General features: G+C 39.8%; 1 protein-coding gene across 2 annotated transcripts; it reads right to left on the bottom strand.

Moving 5' to 3' along the window:
* Positions 1-660: 660 nt before the first annotated feature.
* On the bottom strand, positions 661-16,882 carry lhx3 (LIM homeobox 3). Of its 2 annotated transcripts, none has more exons than XM_061263733.1 (6): positions 16,813-16,882; positions 7,596-7,767; positions 7,055-7,257; positions 3,763-3,914; positions 2,248-2,419; positions 661-1,082 (listed from the first exon to the last, which is right to left on the bottom strand). In XM_061263733.1, the coding sequence occupies exons 1-6, from the start codon at positions 16,880-16,882 to the stop codon at positions 661-663; spliced, it is 1,191 nt and encodes a 396-aa protein (XP_061119717.1). The 2 variants fall into 2 exon arrangements, with proteins under 2 accessions (XP_061119717.1, XP_061119716.1); XM_061263732.1 differs by lacking the exon at positions 16,813-16,882 and adding an exon at positions 12,490-12,586.
* Positions 16,883-24,469: the final 7,587 nt, after the last annotated feature.

Raw genomic sequence — 24,469 nt, 5'->3', positions numbered from 1 at the left:
GGAAACAAAGTAAACGAAACCTAAATTAAATTAGAATATATTAAATAATTTGAAAAAACTGAATTGTAAGTACTTTCACTGCTGAAAAGACCTCAGGCATCTTGGTTTTGTCACAGAAGTCCTCTTTTTTCCCTCGGGCTCCAGGGACTTTTCCAGAAACTTCCAAAAGCAGTTGCAGCTGCCGTGGGCTTTCTCAGGGGGGCGGGGCTCTGAAGAGGCTGTCCAATGAACATCCAGAAGAAGAGGGCAGTCTTCGGATACCCGGTCACCATAACAACGTGATCTGAGGGGGTCAGCTGCACACTGTGCATTCAAACACTTCCCAATGGCAGTTTTCATCATCAGCGACCCTTTTGGAAAAGTGTTCAGTGCACCCCTGACATTGCCCACTGCCCTGTCCTGGGCATAGACTGGGGTGACTGAGTGAGGAACACAGACAGAGCCTGAACACCAACCTTAAAACTGGTAGAACAAAACCAGGCCCCCTATCAATGGATTGCTCCCCCAAGAACATTTCTCAAACTGAGGGGGGCGGTTTGGAAAATCAGCAGAGGAGGAGAGGATGAGAGTCTGTGTTACTAACATCAATCTGTACCCAGTTGTCGATGTCGATGGTTGGTCAGTTGGTGGTCGGTGGGTGGGACCAGGGGGAGGGGGTTATCAAAACTGGGTGTGGTCCACTTCGTCGAGCCAGGAGGCGGGGCTAGCGGGGAAGTCCGGATACCCACCGCTGCTGCCAGAGGACAGATCCGAGCTGGGCCCGTTGGCCCCGCCCATCGCCCGCATGCCGGGGCCCATTCCGGGGGCCCCGCCCGGCCCCACGATCGACAGGCCCGACTCGGGGTACACCAGGCCGGAGAGGAGGGGCTGGTGGCCGGGCAGGGCCTGCAGGGACCGGGGCGACTGGGGCAAGCTGTAGGGGCTCCCGGGTCGCATCTCGGGGTACTGGTCCTGGGGCGGGAGGCCCCCGGGGTCCAGGGGAAAGGGCCCGTGGCCGACCGCCTGTCTGCCCAGGGCGGGGGACGTCTCCGTCAGCCCGTACAGCCCGTTGGAGTGGCTGAGGTCAGACATGGGCGGCTCGTCTGAGGGCACAGAGGAACATAAAACCAACGCCTCGGTTAAGGAGGGAACTTTCTCAAATATCATCCTGTAGTTCAGCTAGTTTCTTGACGTTTGTGTATAAAATATATTTTTTCTCTATATATACATATACTCTCATCCAAATTTTACATTTATTTTTATTTTTAAAAATACATTGTTTTTGCATGTATTCATGAAAGATCTACACCCAATGATTTTGGTTAAGATAAGGCTAAAATATCTTATAACTGTTTTGGCAAATTGCCCTCATCAGTGAAATGGTGGTGTGTGCTGGTTGTAGACTTATATAACCCTGCTCTACAGCATCAACACAGGTGGACACATCACAGCCTCTGTTTTCAGGTGGGCTATTGAGGAGTATTTAACTTGTGGCAGCAAATTAAAATGCAATGTTGAAATATATTGAAATAATTATTCAGATCTACCCTGCTTTTAAACCAAAAAACTTTGCAATAAGAGCTCGGTCATTTTTCCCTCTCATAGCCGAATCTGCAGACTAAAGGTTGTGCTAATACAAATGTGATTAAATACAGTATTAATTGTCATGGACACAACAGCCTGGATTAAAAAAAAAAAAAATGTGTTCCTTACAACATGTTTTCCATTTAGTATTAAATGAACACTAGTACTAACATTTAACATTAATATTTAATATTTTTCATTTATTTTGAAAGAAGACAAAATAAAAGTTAAATGTTTGATGTAAAGCCTCATTAAAAAAAGTAACGGGATCGTCGTGGTTTTACATCCAGCTGAAAAATACACTTACAAAAGCTCCACCAGACCGACATTTTGTTATTCAATTTTGTCATATACAGTGGCTTCAGAATGTAATCACACTCCTTCACTTTGTGCCCATTTATTGTATAGTTGATTTAATTTGAAATGGATAAAATAGCCATTTTTGGCGATTTCTTTGGCATTTAAATTTTTTTTTAAAGATTCCTAAAAACATCTTTCACTTTGTCATTATGGGTTAACGAGTGTTGATTGATAGGCAAAAATGGCAATTTTATCCATTTAAAAATGAATCTAGAACACGGTAATGTATCCAAAAGGTGAATGACACTGAATACTTTCTGAAGCCACTATATCTAGGTGGACACTGCATAGCTACTTTGCTAAGATGTCGCTGGCCTGCGTTACCTGTGAAGGAGACCTCTGCGTCACTGTCTAATCCTTCCTCTTTGATGCTGTCCTTGTCGGATTTGGAGCTGCCCCGCGATCTCTTCATGTTGCGGAAGTACTGTCCCCACCTCTGCCGCCCGGCGTCTTTTTTCAGCCTCTTCTCCTTCGCCCGCCGGTTCTGGAACCATACCTGCGGAGAGAGTGACGTGGAAGCGCGTTTAAACACGAAGCCATCCGTAAATCCCGTTATTTTCTATCACAGTTGAGGACCAGTTTATGGAAACAACGATTATTTGACCCAGACATACGATTAAAGGGCCGAGATGTGTGATATTGAGATTTCAATCAGTTGTTTGAAATTGAATATGCGGTTTTGTAATTACTTTTCTCTGTAATCAAGAGAGGAAGAAGAAGTCTAGCCTACACCCATCTGCCTTTTTAACCATCTAAACATGGAATGTCACTCTGTACCGCTGTCCATATACGGTGGTGCTGAATATTGTCAGAGCGCAGTAATGCAGTTTTGCAATAAATCCTTGTCGGACTGTTGCTTCGTGAAATATTTCAAATTTAGAAAAAAACAAAAATATACAGAAGCACGGACTATATAAGATTCTAATTATCATTTAAGATGCATTAATGTTAAGGGATGATTAATTTGCTTAGACTGTCAAGAGAGCGGGCTGCGTCTTCTTTCATCCGGAGGAGGAGATTGAAAGAGCAGGACCGAACATTAATGGTAGAACTACCATGGCCACCGAAAGATTTATTTCAGGTATAATTAACTTCCAGACAGAGGGAAGTTGTCCTTAACCCACAGCGCAGACGGGTTAGCGTTGATACTATCCGCCCAAGTCCACCGCCGTCCAGTCGATTTCATTATTCTAAATTCAGCTCGGCCACTCTCCTATGCACATTGTAAATCATGGCTTTAAAACGCAGACAGGCCGTTTTGAATATTCGGACTGAACACCCAGGTTGCTGCTTACACTACGGATGTCTAACTGCTTCCGGTAAATATTTTGCGGTCAGAGATGATAGACAAATATTAGCGTGCACACAAAGCTATTCTATTTTGCTGAACCACGCAAAACAAGAGACTACAAGGCCGACATTCTATTTTTCCCAAATCACTTAAGAGCTGGATGAATAATGGACACTGGAAGACCGCTAGCTTCCCTGTTCCCATGGCGTCCTTGCAAATACATAAAACAATATATATGACCATCGTCTCGCAGAATAGGTCTAACCATAGACAGTGCGTAACATTTTCCTCCTAGAACTGCTAATGAGCACCAATCTGACTTTCAAGTGGGGACTTCGTTTAACTCTCTCCGGCTTTAAATTAAAACGAGCCGACCTCCCCTCCCCCCACGCGCGCGCCAGACAGCTTCTTCTTACCATTCCATAGACCAAAAGAACCACTCGTCGCTTAGTTTCAATAAACGTTGGAAAAATCTAATAAATAAACAAAGACGTGAAATAAATACATAAACATGGAATACAAATAAAGGCATTCGCGTTAAGTATTACCTGAACTACTCTCATATCCAATCCCGTTTCTGACGACAGCTGCTCCCTCACGTGACGCGCCGGTTTGGGAGAGTTGTTGTAGGCGTTTTTCAGCGTTTCCAGCTGTTTGGCAGTGATTGTGGTGCGCGGTCTTTTCGCCGTGGAATCCGCCTCTGAAACGACATTGCAGGACGTTTCAGTCACTTGGAGGTCGTGAAAACAGTGTGGATAAGTGCAGTCCCAGAGGAACAACATGTTTGTGTAGCGCTTTCTTCAAACTCGGTCAGGTTTAGTACTTCTTTCTAGACCTTACATAAGCGTGGCTATAATTTTTATTAGGGCTTTTCACGTCGACTATCTTCATCTACAACGCACCACTTATTTACATATGCACATCTGGTCCGGAGCAGCAAGGACAAATTTAATTTTAAACGGGTTTTAATCAATATTTCTATGCAATATCTTCTGACTGAATCTGACTATTGTAAATCATATCCTATATTTCTGGCAAAAAAGAAAGGATCCGGTTCAAATACCCCAATCGAGAACAATCAGGGAACGACCGACTTATTTTACTACCAGCGTTATATCAAACGAAAAATATGATATATTACACCAAAATAAACTATAGAAAAAAAAGAGAGAAAAAGAAACAGTGTAGTATAGCTGCCAGTCTTCCATTCCAGAACGGTGATTGAGCTGCATATCCACCGTGCTCGTGAAATAACGACAAAAAATATTGAATGTTTTTTTTAAAGACTACAGTAGGAAAAACAGTTGTGACTATATATCCTATATTTATCGTATGGTTTTAGGGCTCGATATGACCTTCAGCCAGTGGGCCCCAAATTGCATCGCCTGTCTTCCAGACCATATGGCTGCACGGCATAGTGTCCACAGTACTGCGCGTAAGTAATGGCGCCCTCCTGTTAACGTAAAACAAACGTGTATGTTTTTCCTGAAAACGTTAATGTTAATTCACGATGTTTAGTAAGACCTACCTGGTTGCCTACTGTAAATCCATATAGAGTATTAAATATGGGAGATTTCTTATGAGGCAAATGATCGGTGCTTTAGTGTTTTTTTTTTTTTTTTTGTCAAACAAATGGTTAAGGCTTAGATTTATGGATTTAACTTTAGATATGACCTTGGTAGCTTGGGCCCAGATCTAGTTCTGCTGCTGAAAAATACGTTCAACGTTGAATTTCATGGCTTTTCCCGATACGCTATATTATGTGCATTCAATGGTCTGCAAACCACAACTTTAGTATATCATAAAGTATGATACGAACAGAATGGGAGTAAAACATCTTACAAAGTTTTGGATTAACCATTCGTGCAAATACAAAGGTCTTTCAGTTTCAAACATTCAAGATGTAGCCTACATTTAAGCACATATCGGTTTTATTTTTTATCCGACAGGGAAAGATAGAGATAGGCCTAGTTACATCTACGACGCCTGAAATATATAGGTAATGCGAGTCTTCAGTCACCGGAGAGTCAGGGGAAGGGTAAATGGCATCCGGCGGTGATTTGGCTTTTGTGAAGCAGGGCTGCTGAATCGCGGCTTGAGCGCAGTTTAATCAGCGCGCGCAGAATGTGCTGACTGTCGGCCGAAGTTACATTAGGTATTCGGCGGTGTGACGTCCATTTTTCTCCGGGAGACGCACTTGAATTTGCAATATATGGGCCCCTTATAGCGCGGTATCGATTCGGAGGCAGGCTGCCGCGTTATTAGCGCAGGTGGGTCAAGTGTTTATGGCTGACCTTCTGACCGCGGAGATTAAGTTCACAGTTCAAAGCAACTGTTCGATGAAAGGTTATTGAATAAAAAAAAAAAAGTTTAAATCGCACAGACTTTAAGTAGATTCACGAAGTAATCATGGCATTTCAAACCAACAAAACGGACAGGGTTCACGTTTTACGATCTAGCACTTTTTACCTCATAAACGTACAGAGAGGAACGTACAGAAAAGTTAGAGAATCCCCTGTACCATGATATGAATAATTTAATCCATGTGGCTTGTGTAAAAAGTAATAAAATCACACACCACAATGCTACCTGGAACTAAAATTTCTGTAAATTAAGTATTGTTGATAAAACTAAAAATAAAAACTAAAATAAAAAAAACATTATTATTATTATTATTATTATTATTATTATTATTATTATTATTTTCATTATTATTATTATTATTATTATTATTAATTTATTTTTTACATTTGATATACAGTACTGTGCAGAAGTCTTAGGCACCCTAGACTTTATAATATATATATGTTCATTTGTTTGTGTGTGTTAGTATAAAATAACACATTTGAGATTTCCAAATATTCATTTTTCAAAAGATGTTCCAAAAGAGACATTTGTGTATTTAAAAAAATAACATATCACTGTAAGCAATTGACTGCTTTTTACATAAAAACAAGGCTGTCTCAGATTAGAAACAAGGAGCCAACCAAAGTCTGCAGAAGAACTATGGTTCTCCAACATGCTTGGAACAACCTCCCTGTTGATTGTCTTATAGAGCTGCAGGACAGCGTTGGCTATCTGAGAGAAGTGATGCAGTTTTAACGCCGAAGGGTGGTCACAAAAAATATTGATTTGATTTAGAATTATTCTGCTAAAATATAGTGTAAAATATATAGTATGTTTTTTTAGGACCTTTCATTGAATTATTTTTGAAAGAATCTTATCTGAACAGAATGTTAAACAGGTGCCGAAGACCTTTGCAACCAATAGCCTATATTTCATATATTTATTTGCATTGGCGGTATTGGCCTACAGAAGACCGTTATTAGTTCAACTGCGGAAACAATCATTGGAATTCTGTTTGTTATAAACTATAAAATTCAGGAAATGTAGGAGGGTCGAAACATCCCTTTCTATCGTGCACCACTGATACGTATGTCTTCAAGACCCAAACATTCCCCAGGCTGTTAAAGCATAGCTACATCTAAATTTTAGCTACGATGGTAGATTAACGTAAAACACCGTGTAGACTCAACAACAAAACAACAACAAAACTCATACACTTTCCTAAACACATTTCGGAACAAATGGAGATGCACTGAATAAAAAAAACATAGCTATGAACTATTTTTGTGATAGTGTGACTGAATATAGTCATTTTTGCTCTTGAGATGCACAAGAAGAATGAGAAGAACTTCACTGGACGCCTGCACATCATGACTGTTGTACTTATGTACTTATCGTACGCAAATTCTAGACTTGAATGTGGACGAGCCAACTGAGCTGCCGGATAATGTTTGTGGTCAGTATAGAAACTCCCAGCGGAGCGGTTGTTCTCACCTCTCTGTTTGGCGGTCTCGTAATCGGCCTTGCACACGAGCCTGCTGTCCTCCATCAGATAATACTCGTCGCCCGTGGCCAGCTGCCTCTTGCATACTATACAGGCGAAACAGTGGAGGTGGTACACGAAGTCCTGCGCTCGCCGAACTACTTGGGTCGGTGGAATACCTTGTTGGCAGGCTGCGCATTTAGTCCCAAATCTCCTTTTGAAAACAGAGGCCAGACATCAAATATATTGACGTAAAACAGTACAGATATCATATAATCAACATCATACAATTTTCAAAGAAGAAAACCCCCATTATATCAACCAATACTGCCAAAATGGGCTTATTCTGGTCTGGCGACTTAAAATGAGCTTATTTGTAAAGTCGTATACATGCGATACAATACAACCAAATTCATATCATATATTAAGTAATTTAACCAGGCAGACTATTAATGCTAGCAATCTCTATAAACTACACTTGTCTTCGTGGATTGTTTCAGCAAGATAAATTATCTTAAGAGAGAAAAACACTGTAGTGGAAAATACACTCACTTAAAGAAGTCTTCTTTGCAGTAAACGCTGTCGCCTCTGCTGAAGCATTTATCCGCCAGCTGCGATTGGCAGTCGCTGCATTTCAAGCATTTGCTGTGCCAGTGGCGGTCCAGCACCTTGAGGATGAAACGGTCCACGATGTGCTGATTGCATCCCGCGCAAACAGGGATTTCTGGTCAACAAATATACAAACGGAAAACACACGGTTAATTCGCAGCTTGGGGCAGGCTACATTGCACACACGTGTGCGTGTGTGTGTGTGTGTGTGTGTGTGTGTGGTTGGGATATATTTTTGATATATTACATATGCTGTTTGGATTTGGTAGTTAAGTGTATTGTAGTATTGGCAACACGGGTCGAGTTTTGCCAATATTCTCTTGGGCCACAGCAGTGGCACGTGCGAGTTTCACGACGTACATTTCAAGTTCAATGGCCAGGCAAGCTGTCGCTCGAAATAAAATGGTGAACCGCCGTAACTTTGGCTTTACTTATCTACTAAGAACAGCTTTATCGTTTCTATATTGTCTAGAATGCTGATTAGACACATGTGTAAAAGTCTGAATAGCAAAAATAAATATATTTAAAAAATAAAATAAATAAACACATAAATCAATAAAGTCTTTATTGTCTGGAAATATTACATATTATAATAATTCTACACCATTATAGCAAGAACATGAACTGAACTACATGCATTTAACCACAAAATTGTCAACAAAGCAAAACTAGATATAAAAGTTAAGTAAAAGAAAAAACCCATTCATATTAACAGTAAGAATCACCATTTTATGCACTACACTATGAGCCTATCAAGTTGTTGTCCACATCGTTGATTGGATTAGATTAGCAGACTTTAAACCAGAATTACTGATTGATGGGTTAGTTGTGACACGTGACCATAGATACCAGAAAGTAATTTCACAACATGACACCAACATGCTCTCTCGTGATGTTGGACAATAGGTGTGGATTACAGAAATCACCGGATATACTTGGAAATGTATCATTTAAAAATTATACAGAGTTGAGATTAATCAAAGTAGCCTATACGTAATACGCGGACACGAGAAATAACTGATTTGATTTTCTCAAGTGACCACATATTCTTAATTAAAATGATGAACTACTCATTCACTCTTGAGTCGACCGTTGTCAGGGTAATTTTAACCGTTACGGCACCCATAAAGTGACCTAACGCGTTTGGTGTTTCCAGCGTTCAAGACATGAAGGGACGATTAAAGTGAGCCACAGATATTTGCAGGTGTCTTTGCACGTCGAGCATGCAATACTTGAATAATAATAATAATAATAATAATAATAATAATAATAATAATAATAATAATACAAATAATTACAATAGTATCAATAATAATAATATGAATCATCATCATCATCATCATCATCATCATCATCATCATCATCTTTGTGTCATTGTAAGCAAGGTATGACAAGGTGTATTTGCAAATACTTTGGATTAAAGTTTATTTACTCTGCTACTACCACCACCACAACAACAACAACAACAACAACAACAACAGCAACAACAACTACTACTCGTAATAATAATAATAATAATAATAATAATAATAATAATAATAATAATAATAATATTATTATTATCATCATCATCCTCATCATCATAATCCATAATATACAAATCACAATCATCATCATCATCACCCTTGTTTAATTTTAACAATCCCGTGACCTTCTTGTTCCTCTTCTTATTATGGCTGGTATATGCAAATATTTTGGAATAAAGTTTTAGTTTTTTTTACTTTATTACTTTTATTTATTACTGTATTACTACTACTACTACTACTACTACTACTACTGCTACTACTACTACTACTACTACTACTACTACTACTACTACTATTAATAATAATAATAATAATAATAATAATAATAATAATAATAATAATAATACGACCACTATTATATATATATATATATTACTGTATTACTACTACTACTGCTACTACTACTACTACTACTACTACTACTACTACTACTACTATTAATAATAATAATAATAATAATAATAATAATAATAATACGACCGCTATTATATATATATATATATATATATATTATTGTATTATATTATATTGTTATAATGAATAATAATTGCTATTATTAACAACTATAATAATAAGAGTAATAATAATAATAATAATAATAATAATAATAATAATAATAATAATAATAATAATAAATTAAGAAAGAAATACAGAACAAATCATACGCACTATCACTTATTATTTCAGTAGGTCTTGTCTCAAGTCAGTATAGGCGTCACATTAAGAATCATTCATAAATGCAGACTGAGCATACATGCAGTAATGCAGCGAATGAATCATTAACCCCAGTAGTTTCCATGTTGAATCCCACAGAAAGAAATCAGACCGATCACTCATCTACTATCAAGAACCGGCACACAACACTCAGTCCTGAATCTATATGTTCGCTTCCAACATCCATTTCACCGCCAGGATGTCATGTTTTATCCACAATAATAACACCATCTATATTGACCAGTAACTGTTCATCGTAGAGCAACTGTGGCTCTATTGTTTTATATAATTTCAGCATGTCACACAGAGAACTGCCTTTTCCGTTCGTAAGGTGTCTCCTCCTCGACAACCCCATTTCCCATCGAGCAAAATAAACCGACTCGTTGAACTTAAAATATCTTACTTTGCATGGCGATCAGCAAGTCCACCCCTAAAATCTTAAAGCAATATTAAATCCAGAGTGTCTGTCCACTTGTCACTCTCGAGTCGAAAGATGTGTCACCTCCTCTTTTGGTTCTCCGGTCCAAAGACCGTCCCTCCGGGAAGCTAATTGATGAGAAGCGCGCGATGCGCTTCTGAACGCACACCTCCGCTTGTTCACACACAAGAAACTTGCAGATAGCCTAATAAAACAGCCCTCGAGCGCAGCACCAGCCAAGTCCTGTCAAAGGAAGTCCCATTGGCCAATCGCTGCCGGACAAGTGCTTCTTACAAGGTTTTACTTTTCAATCCGTAAGGCAAGCTTATTCATTTATAGTGTATCGGCAACGACACAAGCTACACTAAAAGAGCCCCTGAAAAAGAACCTTTAACAAGCAATTTCAACAAACTTGAAACTTGACATAGGTACTGGTATAACGACGTGCACTGAATCAAACTTCAAAGCCAAGCCTTAATTTTTCAGAACCGTACGGTTGTGTTCTTACAAAACAGCTCCCAGACCCAAGCACTGACGAAATCATATGGCGCTCTGAAAATGCATAAATCTGTTTCACAATAGTTTTTTACTCGTGAATTCGCTGTCCAATAATACAGACTTCATTCGTGTTTATTATATGTATGTAAAAATAGCACACCACAAACGGAAATTGAACTACTTTGCAATTTAATTAAGAAATTCAGAATGTTCCAGTGAAGTCTGGCTATTTAATTTAAAGATATTTATTCCGCAGGACAAAACAAAACTTATGATCAGTTTCCCAACTACTTCTCCGATAAAGTATCCACCATTAAGGGTCCTGCATCGTAATTGCTATTATGGCTACTTTTAACTGTAAATGTATATGTACCACATGCATATGTTGAGCATTATATGTCTTCAAAACTAACTTCAATTCAGCTTTAGGTATTACCGCAATTACTATTTTATAAGGGTGGCCACTTGGCGACTCACTAGAGGAAGGAGTCGCATTCCTATTGTTCGTTTTGTGGGGTTTTAATAAAAAATGAGCCAAGCGGGTCTTTGTAGCAGCGCTCCCAACTACCTACAAACCGCAAGAGTAACGAGCAGGTGCACCAAACGCTTATCATTTATTCAAAGCGGCCTGTAAAACTAGAATATAATTTCCTTGTCCCACTGAAGAAAACCATTCTTATGCCATTTACGCATCTGTTCAATGACATTAAATATATTTGTTATGCCCAAATGATTATATTTAATATATAAAATATATTATGACAAAGAGGTTACTATATAGTAAAGTTCTTCTACTAACTAAAGACTTAAGTAAAATCAAAGTGCCTATTATCTGCGATTATTCCAATGATCTACAAAAAGACAAACAAAAATGTAAATGTATTCATTCACAGGTGGAGGAGATTTACCTTGAGCCATATTAAGTCTACTTACACAGCGGGCGAAAAACATGGAAGCAATACGAATGACTCAAGCTTGCACTGTCAGATAATACTTTCTTTAAAATAGAAATATTTGAATATTGCTCACAAATAGCTGTTATTCTCGTCCTATAACCTATGCGGCCAATTTCGGAAAGAAATGTTATCAACCTGCAGGAACAAAATCCAAATGTGCATTTCTAAGAAACATTGCTTTGTACTGTATGCTACAGTAAAAAAAGATAAGACATATGTCATTTTGCAGATTCGCCTTCTTTGGCCCTAATCTTCTGTGGTCCAGATTTAGCCATAATCCATCGCATTACAAAGATAGGATGGAGAAGCAGAACAGAAAAGGTCTAGAACTGGACCCTGTCGTCATAGTGATTTTTAGGCTAGCGATTTACAAACATCAAAACGTTTAACCACAGAGACGTCTAAACATAAATTGCAGCTGGGTTTATGTAAGTTTCTACTTTGTATGAAACTGACATCGAAATCGGTCTTTGTCATCACCACGATTTAAATGCTTTGTTGCCGATACAATCATGTTCCCGGACACAGACAACTTCTGTCTCTTGAGAGTTAAAATTGAGTTCTCAAACAGTAAAACTTGCCCACGGAAATAACTGGTAAAACAGCGAAAAGATCAAGGTGAGAGGGAGAAGTCTAGGCCAAGATAATTTGCCTCGTCCTTGTAGAAGCAGTCATATTCTACCGATAATATTCATTCAGATCAGAGGTTTGACAGAAAAGGATACCTTTGTGTAGTTCTTCATTCTGCGCTAGCAACGCAAACAGCATCTCCGTGTTGCTTGACGCTCCTTTCGGAGAGTCCCGTTCGTTAAGAACATCCATTTCTCATTGTATCGTTTTACAATGATGGAAATAAGACAGGCATATACTAATCTTCTGGTATTTGTTGATTATTTATGCTACTCAAGTGTACGAGATTTCTTGGAGGCAAAATAGAATTCCGCCTGCGTCTTCTGCGTTTGTCTTTGCTGTGCAGGGTGCTTTGTGCTACGCGCGGAGAGGCGGATTACGCTGCCTGGTTACCCTGGTGACTGGACTGTTAAAGCTACAAGAGATAGAATAACATCACCTTCGACGTGTGAAGAGGTGTACCAACACCGATGAGTCTCCAGAACCCGAGGGCCCTTAATTGCGCAACTTTTACGCGAACAACAGATGCTGAGGATGTTAACTTTTCGGACTGTCTCATTCCAAAGAGTGTTCTAGAGGTTGCCTCCTACGCCAGCACGTCGTCTGATGTGCAAACACATTTAGATTACATATTTTATCTGGACCAGATCGCGTGCGAATAAATTGGATTAAAAATCCAAAAATTATTCGGTTGGTTAAATCCCCTCTTTGGATATAACATTGTAAAACGATGGACAGCGTTTGACCCCAGCTGATAATGGTGAGGTTTTCAGCATCTAAGGGATCATCTTAAACTAAACCCCTCTCTCCCTTATTTCACATTCTTTGAGGCAACAACTCGAAAGTGGCATCTATGCTACTGTAATTTAGCCTATCTCTAGGTCAAGTGGGATCTATATATCGCATTTGCCTTCCAAAATATATTTATAATGTAAATTGTTGCAAAGTTCCCTTTTAACACCACAAGAACACAACCAGAATTTACTAAATTAGGCCTATTGGCGACCCATTCAGCTCAGTCGGTATATTACAGTTTGTCATATTGTATCACTCATCGTTGTTTAATAGTCTGTTTTGGTAGTAAGGCAAGGGACACACATTTCAAATGAAGAGGATTTAAGGTTATTGATCTGTTGTGTACTGATCTGGGTATTGCCTCATTTGTGTACTTTGTGGTTAGATTGACTTGACCCCACAGAGGCAGATCTTTCCTTCAGACAGCCTACCTCTCCCATAAAGACCAAGGTGATTCTGTCCGACTACGCAGCACCGCAATTTTGCATTTGATTTTCAAACAGGTATACGATAATCAATATGATTACAAACTGGCGTCATTTATGCAAGGTATTTACAAAACATGTCAAAACCGAAACAACCGGCGGACTACAGACGCTGAATAAAATTGTCAAGATAAGTAATGACCCTTTACTGACCTTTAATTAGAAACCACACCTTTATAAAGGAAATTGCTGTCAAAGCGCTGATCAGTCTTCCCTGAATTCACAGACAGAAGATCCTAACGATTTTAAGGGATAAACGAGCCTGTACTAGTAGTGGAAAATTAAAACACTAAAACATATTTTTACGTGAACTGAGAAGTCGTACCCTTACACCCCAGTGGACTGTAGTACTGAATGCCCTCCACACAAAATTCATCCCCAAGACCAAATTACCGGCAATGAAAATATTCGACATAATTATCTTCAAATGTGCAAAATAATCACAAATCTACATGGCAAAACAAACAAAATCATGAGAATTGCTAAGCAATGTTCTTGTTCCTTTTCCATAAATTTACGAATGTAAAGCAAGTTAAATATTTGGCCAATATTTGCGTAGCCTACTTTATATTCATATATTTTATATCTAATATCCATCAATGATATGTTTTTGACCACGTATATACCACAATTACTGATATATTTTCACATAAACCAGCGCCAGAAAATTATGAAACATTCCAGACATTTTAATAAGATATTGTCTAAACGAAAACTAGCCGACATATACCCATACATATGCGCTGTTTCGAGGAGAATTCGCACTGGTTTTGTAAGTGCTAGAAACTTTGAGTAATTTATGCATTTATTTTAACTGACAATACTATATATATAGCCTCTAGACCAGTTGCCTACGTTTTCTCCTGAGATACACGCATTAACGTGCCGCACGTCCACGATTTCCAGCTTCAGGCGTTTAAGAGCAAAAAGGCGTCACGGAACGGCCTGTAGTGGCTTCCAAAAAGACAACTGTTTGCTTTGGTGGAGACCGGCTGTTCAATAAAATGTTAAGTGAGGCAACACCCGGATGAATTCTACTGACACCGATCTTTAGCACAAAAAGGCGCCCAGGGAAATCAGTCGTAGTGCCACCGGCGACTAGTTCTCTAATGAATTCAAAATCAATGCCCCATTCGCCTGCGTTTTCACAGTATATGAAGCGCATTTTGGTGAAAGGTGCACCGTGCTTCTATATGTTCTTTCTTGCTTTCAAGCTTTCATAATATTTTATGTCATATTGATCGCTAACGTTTGAAGGGCCAGAAGACAGTAATGGGGTGAACTGAGACACGCTGATGACCAAAATAATGAGGGGGGCGAGGTGAAGCTGTTATGCACTCAGAAGGTTTAAACGGCCTGTTTTCTAATAGTCTATATTAAATTCAGTAGGCTATTCTGGTATCTGTGCTGCAATTAAATGCCCAACTTTTAAACTCATGATTGATTGCCTTCGTTATAGGCCTACTTACAAGCAGTGCAATCCTGGAATATGGTAATTATAACAACAGAAATAATACATTTAATAACAATAATTGTATTTTTAAAATCATATTTCTATTTGGAATCATCCGTCATATTAGAGCCATAACGATTATCACCATCACAATCACTGGAACAGCACTGGATTTGGTTGTATTTTTGAGTCGATCGGTGAATATCGCTGTAAGATCATAATTTTCAGACTTTCAGATAATGTGAGTGGTTTGCAGTCATTTCACCGCAAGAGTTAGTGACATTTAAGACCAAAATTTGTATTTTCAGAAACCAATATAACTGCCATGCATGTTCATACCCAAAAACGAAAGACATTTATTCAACGAACAATTTCCACATTACAAACAATGCATTTTAATTTTCGTAATGTTTACACAGTTTAATATATTTCAACACAAACAAGTATTTGTATATATACAAATCAACTAAGCATGTATTTCTGTTCAGACATTTGGCAATTAAACCAAGAACGCCATGTATTCATACTTATTCAAATATAAATGCTTCGTTCCTGGACGTCACTTTGTTTTGTTTTTTTTCAACACAGGGGTCAATTTTTCATGATCGAAATTATGAATGTCATTGACGATAAATAATACAATACAAAACAGATACAAAACAGAAAGACCCATGGGGAATTTCCCAAGTTTTACCGATCTTATCCAGCGTATGATTCCGCTGTTTATTAACATGCTACGCCCTTTCAAGGACATCTCAAACTCATATACTGCACATTATTCCCCCTTGGACACGTGCTTCATTGGGTATTCTCACGGCGCTGCTTTTTACCACTTTACTACGCAACAGGTGAACTTCAGGTGCTGCACCTGTCGAGGGAATTCGAAACCTGTTGAGTGTTTCTTGCCCAGCGAACTGCAGGCAAACAGGCTGTCGCGCAGCGGTGCGCCTGGAGCCGTCCTGCGTGTCACTTTGGGGGGTTGGGAGCACCCCGGTGGCCCCCACTACAGCAATGAGTGATGGTGCAAAATGACAGCTCGCGCCTAACATCTGTTCATACCGTTCGTTAACAAAGCAACTCATTACGTATTCATAACGTCCCCAGCGAACTGGATACACGCAGAAACGTAAACAAGCCAACTCCGTTTATATAAAAGGTTCAATAAAAGTTTCATACAGTTCAACCAGTAATATCAGTGACTATTTTAATGAGGGCATATAATCAACTATTCAATTAGCAGGGCTAATATATATATATATATATATATATATATATATATATATATATATATATATATATATATATGTTTATATTATTATTTTTAAAAATTTTAAAGACAAATACACGTTACTTTTAGCAATAAAACGGTGACGGGACGTGGTGCATGGGAAAGGCAATGAAATAAAAAGGAAATCTATGCAATAATGGAACCCCAAATACTGACGTTCCATTCGGTTCCGGTCGGAATATCATGATCACTCCAGGCACCAATAGACTTTAATGTGGCACATTCCCTGGTGCGCCTGTTTGTTCAGTAATAGCCTGCAATTTCACGGCAAATTACGCCCTGCTGATAAACACAATGGGATTGACTAATAATATTGATTTACCTGTATAGTTATAGCCTAAAGAAATCGCAAAAACAACCATTATTTGGATAATTTAAGAACGAACTCTTTTCTTACCTTGACTGGAGCTATATCTGGAGTAATTTCCGAGGTTTTGACAATTCGATCCTGGATGTTCGAGTAACATTCTGACTTCTGCGTCACTTCAAGTGAAAAAATAAAAATAAATAAAAATAAATAAAATTCCAGAGTGGCCGATAAGGTTGGGTGAAATTGCAATGAAACGCGTTTTCAGAAACTCTCGCTAGTTACAGTACATAGAAAGCAGGACAATTAAATGTTAAATGTCAGGTGTCTCGCGCGCACGCAGTCTTGCACAGAGAATTCCAAATAAACTGAGCAAATGAAGTGGCAACGACGCGTTTGGGTCTTTCCCTGCTCAGCCGTGTTCTGACAACTTTTAGAACGCCTCAACTGTCTGGCCAGTTCCGCGGATTAGCGAAGGAGAGAGGTTGAGGGACTGCTGACAATTAACCACGTCAGCTGACCTGGAGAAGCCACTGGTGCCCGTTTTACCATAACAAAAGTGAAGAGTCGCGCAGCATGCAGGCTCGTGAAAGCTCTGCTCTCTGTCCAGGGTGCTGAAGGGGAGTTTCTGCGCGATGCCGTAGGCGTGCGCACTTTGTCGTTTTCCTTGTCTTCAAGTCAATCCCTCATATCCATCCAGCGGTACACGTGTCCATCTTTCATCGCACACAATAGCGTACTGGGCAATCCAGCGTCGGGACATTGTTGTCATTAGATTTCATTCTCTCGTCCCTCTATTGTTAATTCCCAAGAAGCCTTTAACAATAGTAGCAATTGTTCATTAGACAACTCCATTGTTGGCTCTAGTTTGAGTTTTTCTTTTGTAATTCATGAAAGTGTTGGACGAAAAAAGACTCACTTTTTCGTGCTTAAAAGGGTTACGAATATACAATAACAGATTGTATTTTCACCTTTATTTGGTCACCAAAATTCACGCCAACCGATTTTGTATACAAAATATATACATATATTTAAGATCATATTAATCAGATTATTATAATAAATAATATGCAACTGTAAGATATCAATTTGTGCGTCACAAATGGACATTCCTACTTGACTCTGGTGAATTTAATTTTTCGGAGTAATTATTTCTTATTTTTAATTCTATTTTATTGTGGAATAGAAAACAATTTACACCACTGATACACAGCGTGCGACCACAATTGGCAAGCTTTAGTTAACGGATATTGAAACGCTACTCACAGACCTCTTACATATGACCAAAACGACAGAACCTGCTTATTATATTGTATTCGATTTTAATACTTCTGATTTTTACGATTTAATACAATGGTACTTAATAGTCATCGGATACAATTCATAAATTCAAGTCATTCATAATGTAGTATCTTAGAGAAAATCTTTTAAAACCAGACTTTCGGATTCCATAACCTCAACATATTATTCCATAACGTCATGTAGTATCTAAAATAAATTGTCTTGGTGCACAACATTTTCAGGTTATGGAATCAAAAGGTCTGGTTTCAAAACATAAATGGTGTCAATATTTTTTTTTATTCAGTTTGAGTGTAGCACGAGCTATAAATAACAATAAAATTCCTGGCAAGCTTCATGAACAACTTTCTCGCTCTAGGATGTCTCATTCCATACTTTTTCATTTTTAAAGTTCAATTGAAAAAATAGGCAACTCTTGTTCCCGGTTCCAGGGGAAACTAATGAAAACTGTGTTTAAAAATGTAACATTCTGTATGTGTTAAGGTACTAAATTTGCACATTATTCGGAAGATACTGTTTTTTGATTTGTTTTATCCTACAGTTTACTAGTGAGGTTGTGTTCGAAGGAAGGACATCAACCCCTGCGACGCAAGCAGACAAAACGCTTACTCGGTGGGACAGAAAAGGCGAATGGTCGTGTGGAGACTTACGAGCCCTTCATGATTCCATTGGCTATACATAGGCTAATTCACATGCCTTCGACAGAGATTCTTTACTTGACTGTACAGTATATCGGTCTGTGTTTAATTAATACATTCTCATTGTTCTCATTGTATCCGACATGAGTTCTCTCTCCCGATACCTCCTGGGTGTGTGAAGACACACATCACCCAACATAATTCAAACTGTAAGATAATGAAGGGTTTGATTATACTCGCTGAAGCACACTGACTTCAAATTTCCTTTGAAAATGTAACTCATTTTACCGTTTATTTTCTGAATCTGAAGACATATACTTCTTAGACTTAGGCTCATACTTCTGAAAATCCAGACCATTTAATGAATTACCCGTCTAATATTCTTATCCGTTTGGTTAACATTTGTGTGAAAATGTATTTCAAATGCACGTCTACAGCAGATTCAGTTTTTAACCTGATGACTTGTTGGCAGTGCGGGGGCAGCCATCAAACTAAGAAATGGTATCTTGCCTGTATTGGCGCACTTGGACTTTCTTTAATCCAGACTGCTGGATATGGACACTCAGTAAACTTAAATTACTTTATGCTTATTACTGAATACTTCGAAAATAATAATACTATCACAGCAAAATGCTAATAGAGCAAAACTAAAATAATACATTCATACATTTTAACTATACATAGCCTATTGGTAAAATGGTCACTTTAATACCAAGCTCAAAGTCACACATTTTAAAAGGCCGGGTAACAGTAGCAGGATACTAACAGCATGCGAACAGATGACAAAGCACTATGATTGGTTCAAGACACGAAGTCCCTGTCAACACATGATAGCTCCTCCCACCGGTAATTGCCTGTCACATTTACTTTTGCAACTAGGCGCATTACCCTGCTCATGTTACGCTTTTTCACAGCACACAACCGTTAGATAAAATGTTACTTCTTCTTTAGGAGTAAACTGAGGTGTCAGAAAGATAATGCAAAATATAGTTGTTTGGAATAGCAAGCGTTACAAATACTTTTTGACTACGAAGAGTATAGTGGCGGTGCAGTATGAAAATCACAGGCAAGTCGCCACTACACATTTGCTGACTTTCGTGGAAATTAATTTACTGAAACACAAGCCATCCACAATTAAGAGTAGCCATTTAATAATGATAAAAACGAAACGAAATGAATTAATACATGCGACCTAAAGATCCCATCAGTTATGACATGCAACACCTTAAGTGTAGGAATGAACAAATTGCATGTTAATTCCATAAGATCAGAATGGTTGACTGCACGTCCCCAAAACGTCATCATTACCCTTCCCCTCTCATCGTTTATTTTACCCCCGCGTGCAGGGAGCTACAGAAGAGGCTACGGTTTTAGGGGTAGAAAGCCACCGCACCAACCCATCTCCACAGAAAATAAGAGGTGGCTAAGTCATATTGTCAGAGCGACAGATTTCAGACTTGAGATTCGCCTCGATAACTCAAAAAGGATGAGGACATATATGCCCGAGCACTGTTTATTGTTTATCGCTGTTCTTACAAAAGCCGATGTTGTACTGACCAAAGCGTTTTTGTGTATACAGTAGTGTACGGATCCAGGGGCAACGCTCATCCTCAGACTTGTTTTCGTCGGTAGAGACGACGTGACGGCTGCGCATAATCCAGCATCAACCAGTCAGCCTGATCTCCTTGCTGAAGATTACAGAGAACAAACGGCAAGTCTGGAAGGAGGCACACACTAGAACTAGGCTTCTGAACTGGACAGAGCATCAAAGGCGCTTAGAAAGAAAATAACAAATGAGCCTTAAAACCTAATCTCAGCATTACAGTTGTATTATTTCTACCGTTATCATCATATAGAAATATAATAATAATAATAATAATAATAATAATAATAATAATAATAATAATAATATTAGCAGCAGCAGTAGCACTGTCATGTCACTAGTGTCACAACTGGAAGTAATGCCTTATGTGCCTATTGCAGAATTGCTCAACACAAACAAAATAAAATGACTGGCCTTACCCTTAGAACAGATTAAAAAAATATGAAAAATAATTAGTGCCTGAATCTCACAAATCCATACACACCTGTACTGAACATATACTTAAACACATGTGAATGTTTGCATGGCAAATCTGCACTAATTGCACTGGTTTGGAAAGTGCCTAAGGGGTTGTAAGGTCAGAGTCAGATGCTACCAGACCAGAACACTGCTTTGGTGAGTACAAGTGTCAGCTTATTACTGTAAATATAAAAAACTCATTTTCTGGGAAGAAAGCCTCACTTCTTATGGCTGTAACATGCATTCACAGAAAGTAGAAGCCATTAATGTCAAATTGCTCACAAATATTTGAAATTGTAGTCACATCCAACCAACTGCTTTCTTAAAGCATGAACAACAACATCACAATATTAAAAAAACCAAACAAAAAATAAACCAATAAAACAACAATCTGTGGTCAGATTAATGTTCTTGCTAAAATTGAAACACTTAAAATAAATGAAACTACCAAAGTAAGGAAAGCATAGAATTGAAGTATGAGTTTTTCCATCTGAAATAAGTCTATATTTAAAAGTGCACTGAAAACTGTAAATAGTGTTGATTTACAAACTAATTCTAAACTGTTAACATGTCCTTATTTAATTTTTTTAGAAAGGGAGTAACATGAAAATTGAGTCAAAAAGCAACCGTTAGTCTTAAACTTCCTCTTGCTGACATGCTGCAGTTCTCTGAAAACCATCTTTAAATGTCAGGCCATGTGCAAGATATCTTCATGAAGCAACTTCACAGTGACCGCTCTCCTTTCCAGTCACAGAGCGACCGCTAACCTTTCCTGCCACAGAGTGACCGCTCTCCTTTCCAGTCACAGAGCGACAGCTAACCTCTCCTGCCACAGAGCGACCGCTAACCTTTCCAATCAGAGCGACCACTAAACTTTCCAATCAGAGCGACCGCTAACCTTTCCTGCCACAGAGCGACCGCTAACCTTTCCAATCAGAGCGACCGCTAACCTTTCCAATCAGAGCGACCGCTAACCTTTCCTGCCACAGAGCGTCCGCTAACCTTTCCAATCAGAGCGACTGCTAACCTTTCCAATCAGAGCGACCGCTAACCTTTCCAATCAGAGCGACTGCTAACCTTTCCAATCAGAGCGACCGCTAACCTTTCCTGCCACAGAGCGACCGCTAACCTTTCCAATCAGAGTGACCGCTAACCTTTCCAATCAGAGCGACCGCTAACCTTTCCAATCAGAGCGACCACTAACCTTTCCAATCAGAGCGACCGCTAACCTTTCCAATCAGAGCGACCGCTAACCTTTCCTGCCACAGAGCGACCGCTAACCTTTCCAATCAGAGCGACCGCTAACCTTTCCTGCCACAGAGCGACCGCTAACCTTTCCAATCAGAGCGACCACTAACCTTTCCAATCAGAGCGACCGCTAACCTTTCCTGCCAAAGAGTGACCGCTAACCTTTTTCAGTCACAGTGACCGCTAACGTCTCCAGTCACAGGAGCAAGCTTTGTGCAAGGAGTCCCAGTGTGAGAACATCTGAAACCAAAGGGGTTTTTGGCACCTGTCACCAGACCGGGTCCCTTTAAAAGGCCCTCTTAGCTGCCTGAGGCCCTTAGCAAGCGCTCCCAGTTCCTCAGCCCACCTACTCAGCCTGGCGCGGCTCCATTACCAGAGATTGGTAAAACGCTGACACACCTGGGTCCGCTGGAGTGGCCATTCACAAATAGGGCTTAATAGCGCTAAACAACAACGACAACAGTTGTGTCAGCGAGCTGCCCCCCCTCAGGGCTCCAGGGGTGGGGGGAGGGCACGAGGGAGGAGCGGGAGACATGTGGCACTGAAGCGCATGGCCCTCGAGAGCGGAGAGTCACTCAAAGCCTCCGTTTCTTTTCTTCTTACCACTTTCCCCCTTTCATGTCAGCGCTTCCCCGCGGACAGTCCGTGGCAGTTTTCGGGTGACTCGACTCTGCTCTCTTTTTAAAATGTTTTTTGTGACATTCAAGGACCTGGGTGTTTATGCCATAAGAGCAAGGCAAAGCAGAAAGGCTTTTTATGGCTGATTTGCATGACACAGCAGCCACAAAACAAGGGGGATCGTAAGTGCCCTTCACCCCTGTTTGTGCCCTGCTGAGGGGTTGCGGTGTTCAAAGACAGGCTGGCTGAAGAGCTTGGCTTTCAGGGGAAAATTTCACCTTTGTTTTCTCCCTGAGGCCACTGGCATGTATTGTACACATCCCACAGAGCGACCTTTCCAGTCATAGAGTGACCGCTAACCATTCCAATCACAGAGCAACCGCTAACTTTTCCAGTCACAGAGGGACCGCTAACCTTTCCAGTCACAGAGTGAGAGCTAACCTTTCCAGCCACAGAGCAACCGCTAACCTTTCCAGTCACAGAGTGAGAGCTAACCTTTCCAGCCACAGAGCAACCGCTAACCTTTCCAGTCACAGAGTGAGAGCTAACCTTTCCAGCCACAGAGCAACCGCTAACCTTTCCAGCCACAGAGCAACCGCTAACCTTTCCAGCCACAGAGCAACCGCTAACCTTTCCAGTCACAGAGTGAGAGCTAACCTTTCCAGCCACAGAGCAACCGCTAACCTTTCCAGTCACAGAGTGAGAGCTAACCTTTCTAGCCACAGAGCAACCGCTAACTTTGCCAGTCACAGAGGGACCGCTAACCTTTCCAGCCACACTGACCACTAGATTTCCAGTCACTACAGGATAAGATCTGTACTTGCAGTGAGTGTTCTTTGAAAGAGCTGGTTTATTAGGAATTTAGAACCAAGAAAGATTATGCACCTTTCAGTCTTACATTTTCAACTCTATGCTTACAGTACATTTGTTGTGCACAACCATATCAACAAAACCTCATTTTGGAAACAGAAAAACTGTTCATTTGTCAGAAAAGTTACACCGCATCCCTTTTTAATTCGCGTAATTGCTTTCACCACAGTAGACTTTATTGACTAAACATTTCTGAAAATAGCTCAGAAAACAGTATGTCACACAGATTTTACACAAATAATAGAAATATATCACATCACAACCAACATACTGTTGAATCTTCATGCACAGAGCTGGGGCCTGTATTATGAAGCAGAATGAAAGAGTTAGCTGGATAACTGCACTCAGTAAAACTTGCAGATACGAGTTCTATCTCATAATCGATCATCTCCTCCCGTGTATTGCCAACGCAAAGCGCGATTTATCTGCGCTATTTTATGTTTTATTCGTTCTGTAAATCTCTCTTTCCCGCGTCAATACGAGCACCGAACTCCTCTGGACACGAAAGTGGCAGGTGACCGCTCAGTTATTCGACTGTACAGCCCTCCCAAATTTATGGTTGGCTCCAAAATGATAAACGCCGCAATACATAATAATAAAATCAGAAAAAATGCCACCATATCCCAGCTTTCTGATGGAAGCGCAGACAACGAGCAGAAACGATTTCGGTTAATAACGCGTCTCCGTACATCGGTTTAGCCCTATGGAAATCTCAGCCTGAAGTAAACAGATTAATATTTCCGCTCAGCGGCAGAGACCGGAGAGGTGTGTATCTGTCAGCATAAAAGCACAAGTTCTGCTCTTCGTGGTCCGAACACTTCTGTCGAGTCAGCAGCGTAGAGTTATTGGCAGTGGGGCCCATAAGCGCTGCTCACCGCTTGGAGTCGAACTACAAATTCCCTGGCTGGTGAATGAATCATCTTTAGAATGCTGCCTACATTTTTCTTAGGAGTAACCAGAGAGGCTCATGGGAGAAACTATCCCAGTCTGTACTGCCAGGTGTGCAATTGTA

Source organism: Conger conger, chromosome 12 (assembly GCF_963514075.1).
Source record: "Conger conger chromosome 12, fConCon1.1, whole genome shotgun sequence".
NCBI lineage: Eukaryota > Metazoa > Chordata > Actinopteri > Anguilliformes > Congridae > Conger > Conger conger.
This window is presented reverse-complemented; position numbering and strand designations above follow the sequence as displayed.

Bases quoted from the DNA above. Each gene is read 5' to 3' on its own strand.
- lhx3 (XM_061263732.1), bottom strand. From the start codon at position 12,586: ATGGATGTTCTTAACGAACGGGACTCTCCGAAAGGAGCGTCAAGCAAC. The intron at 3,915-7,054 runs GTGAGAACAACC...ATGTCGTTTCAG, and splicing joins CGAGACCGCCAAACAGAGAG to AGGCGGATTCCACGGCGAAA. The intron at 1,083-2,247 runs GTAACGCAGGCC...CTGTGCCCTCAG, and splicing joins CGCAGAGGTCTCCTTCACAG to ACGAGCCGCCCATGTCTGAC.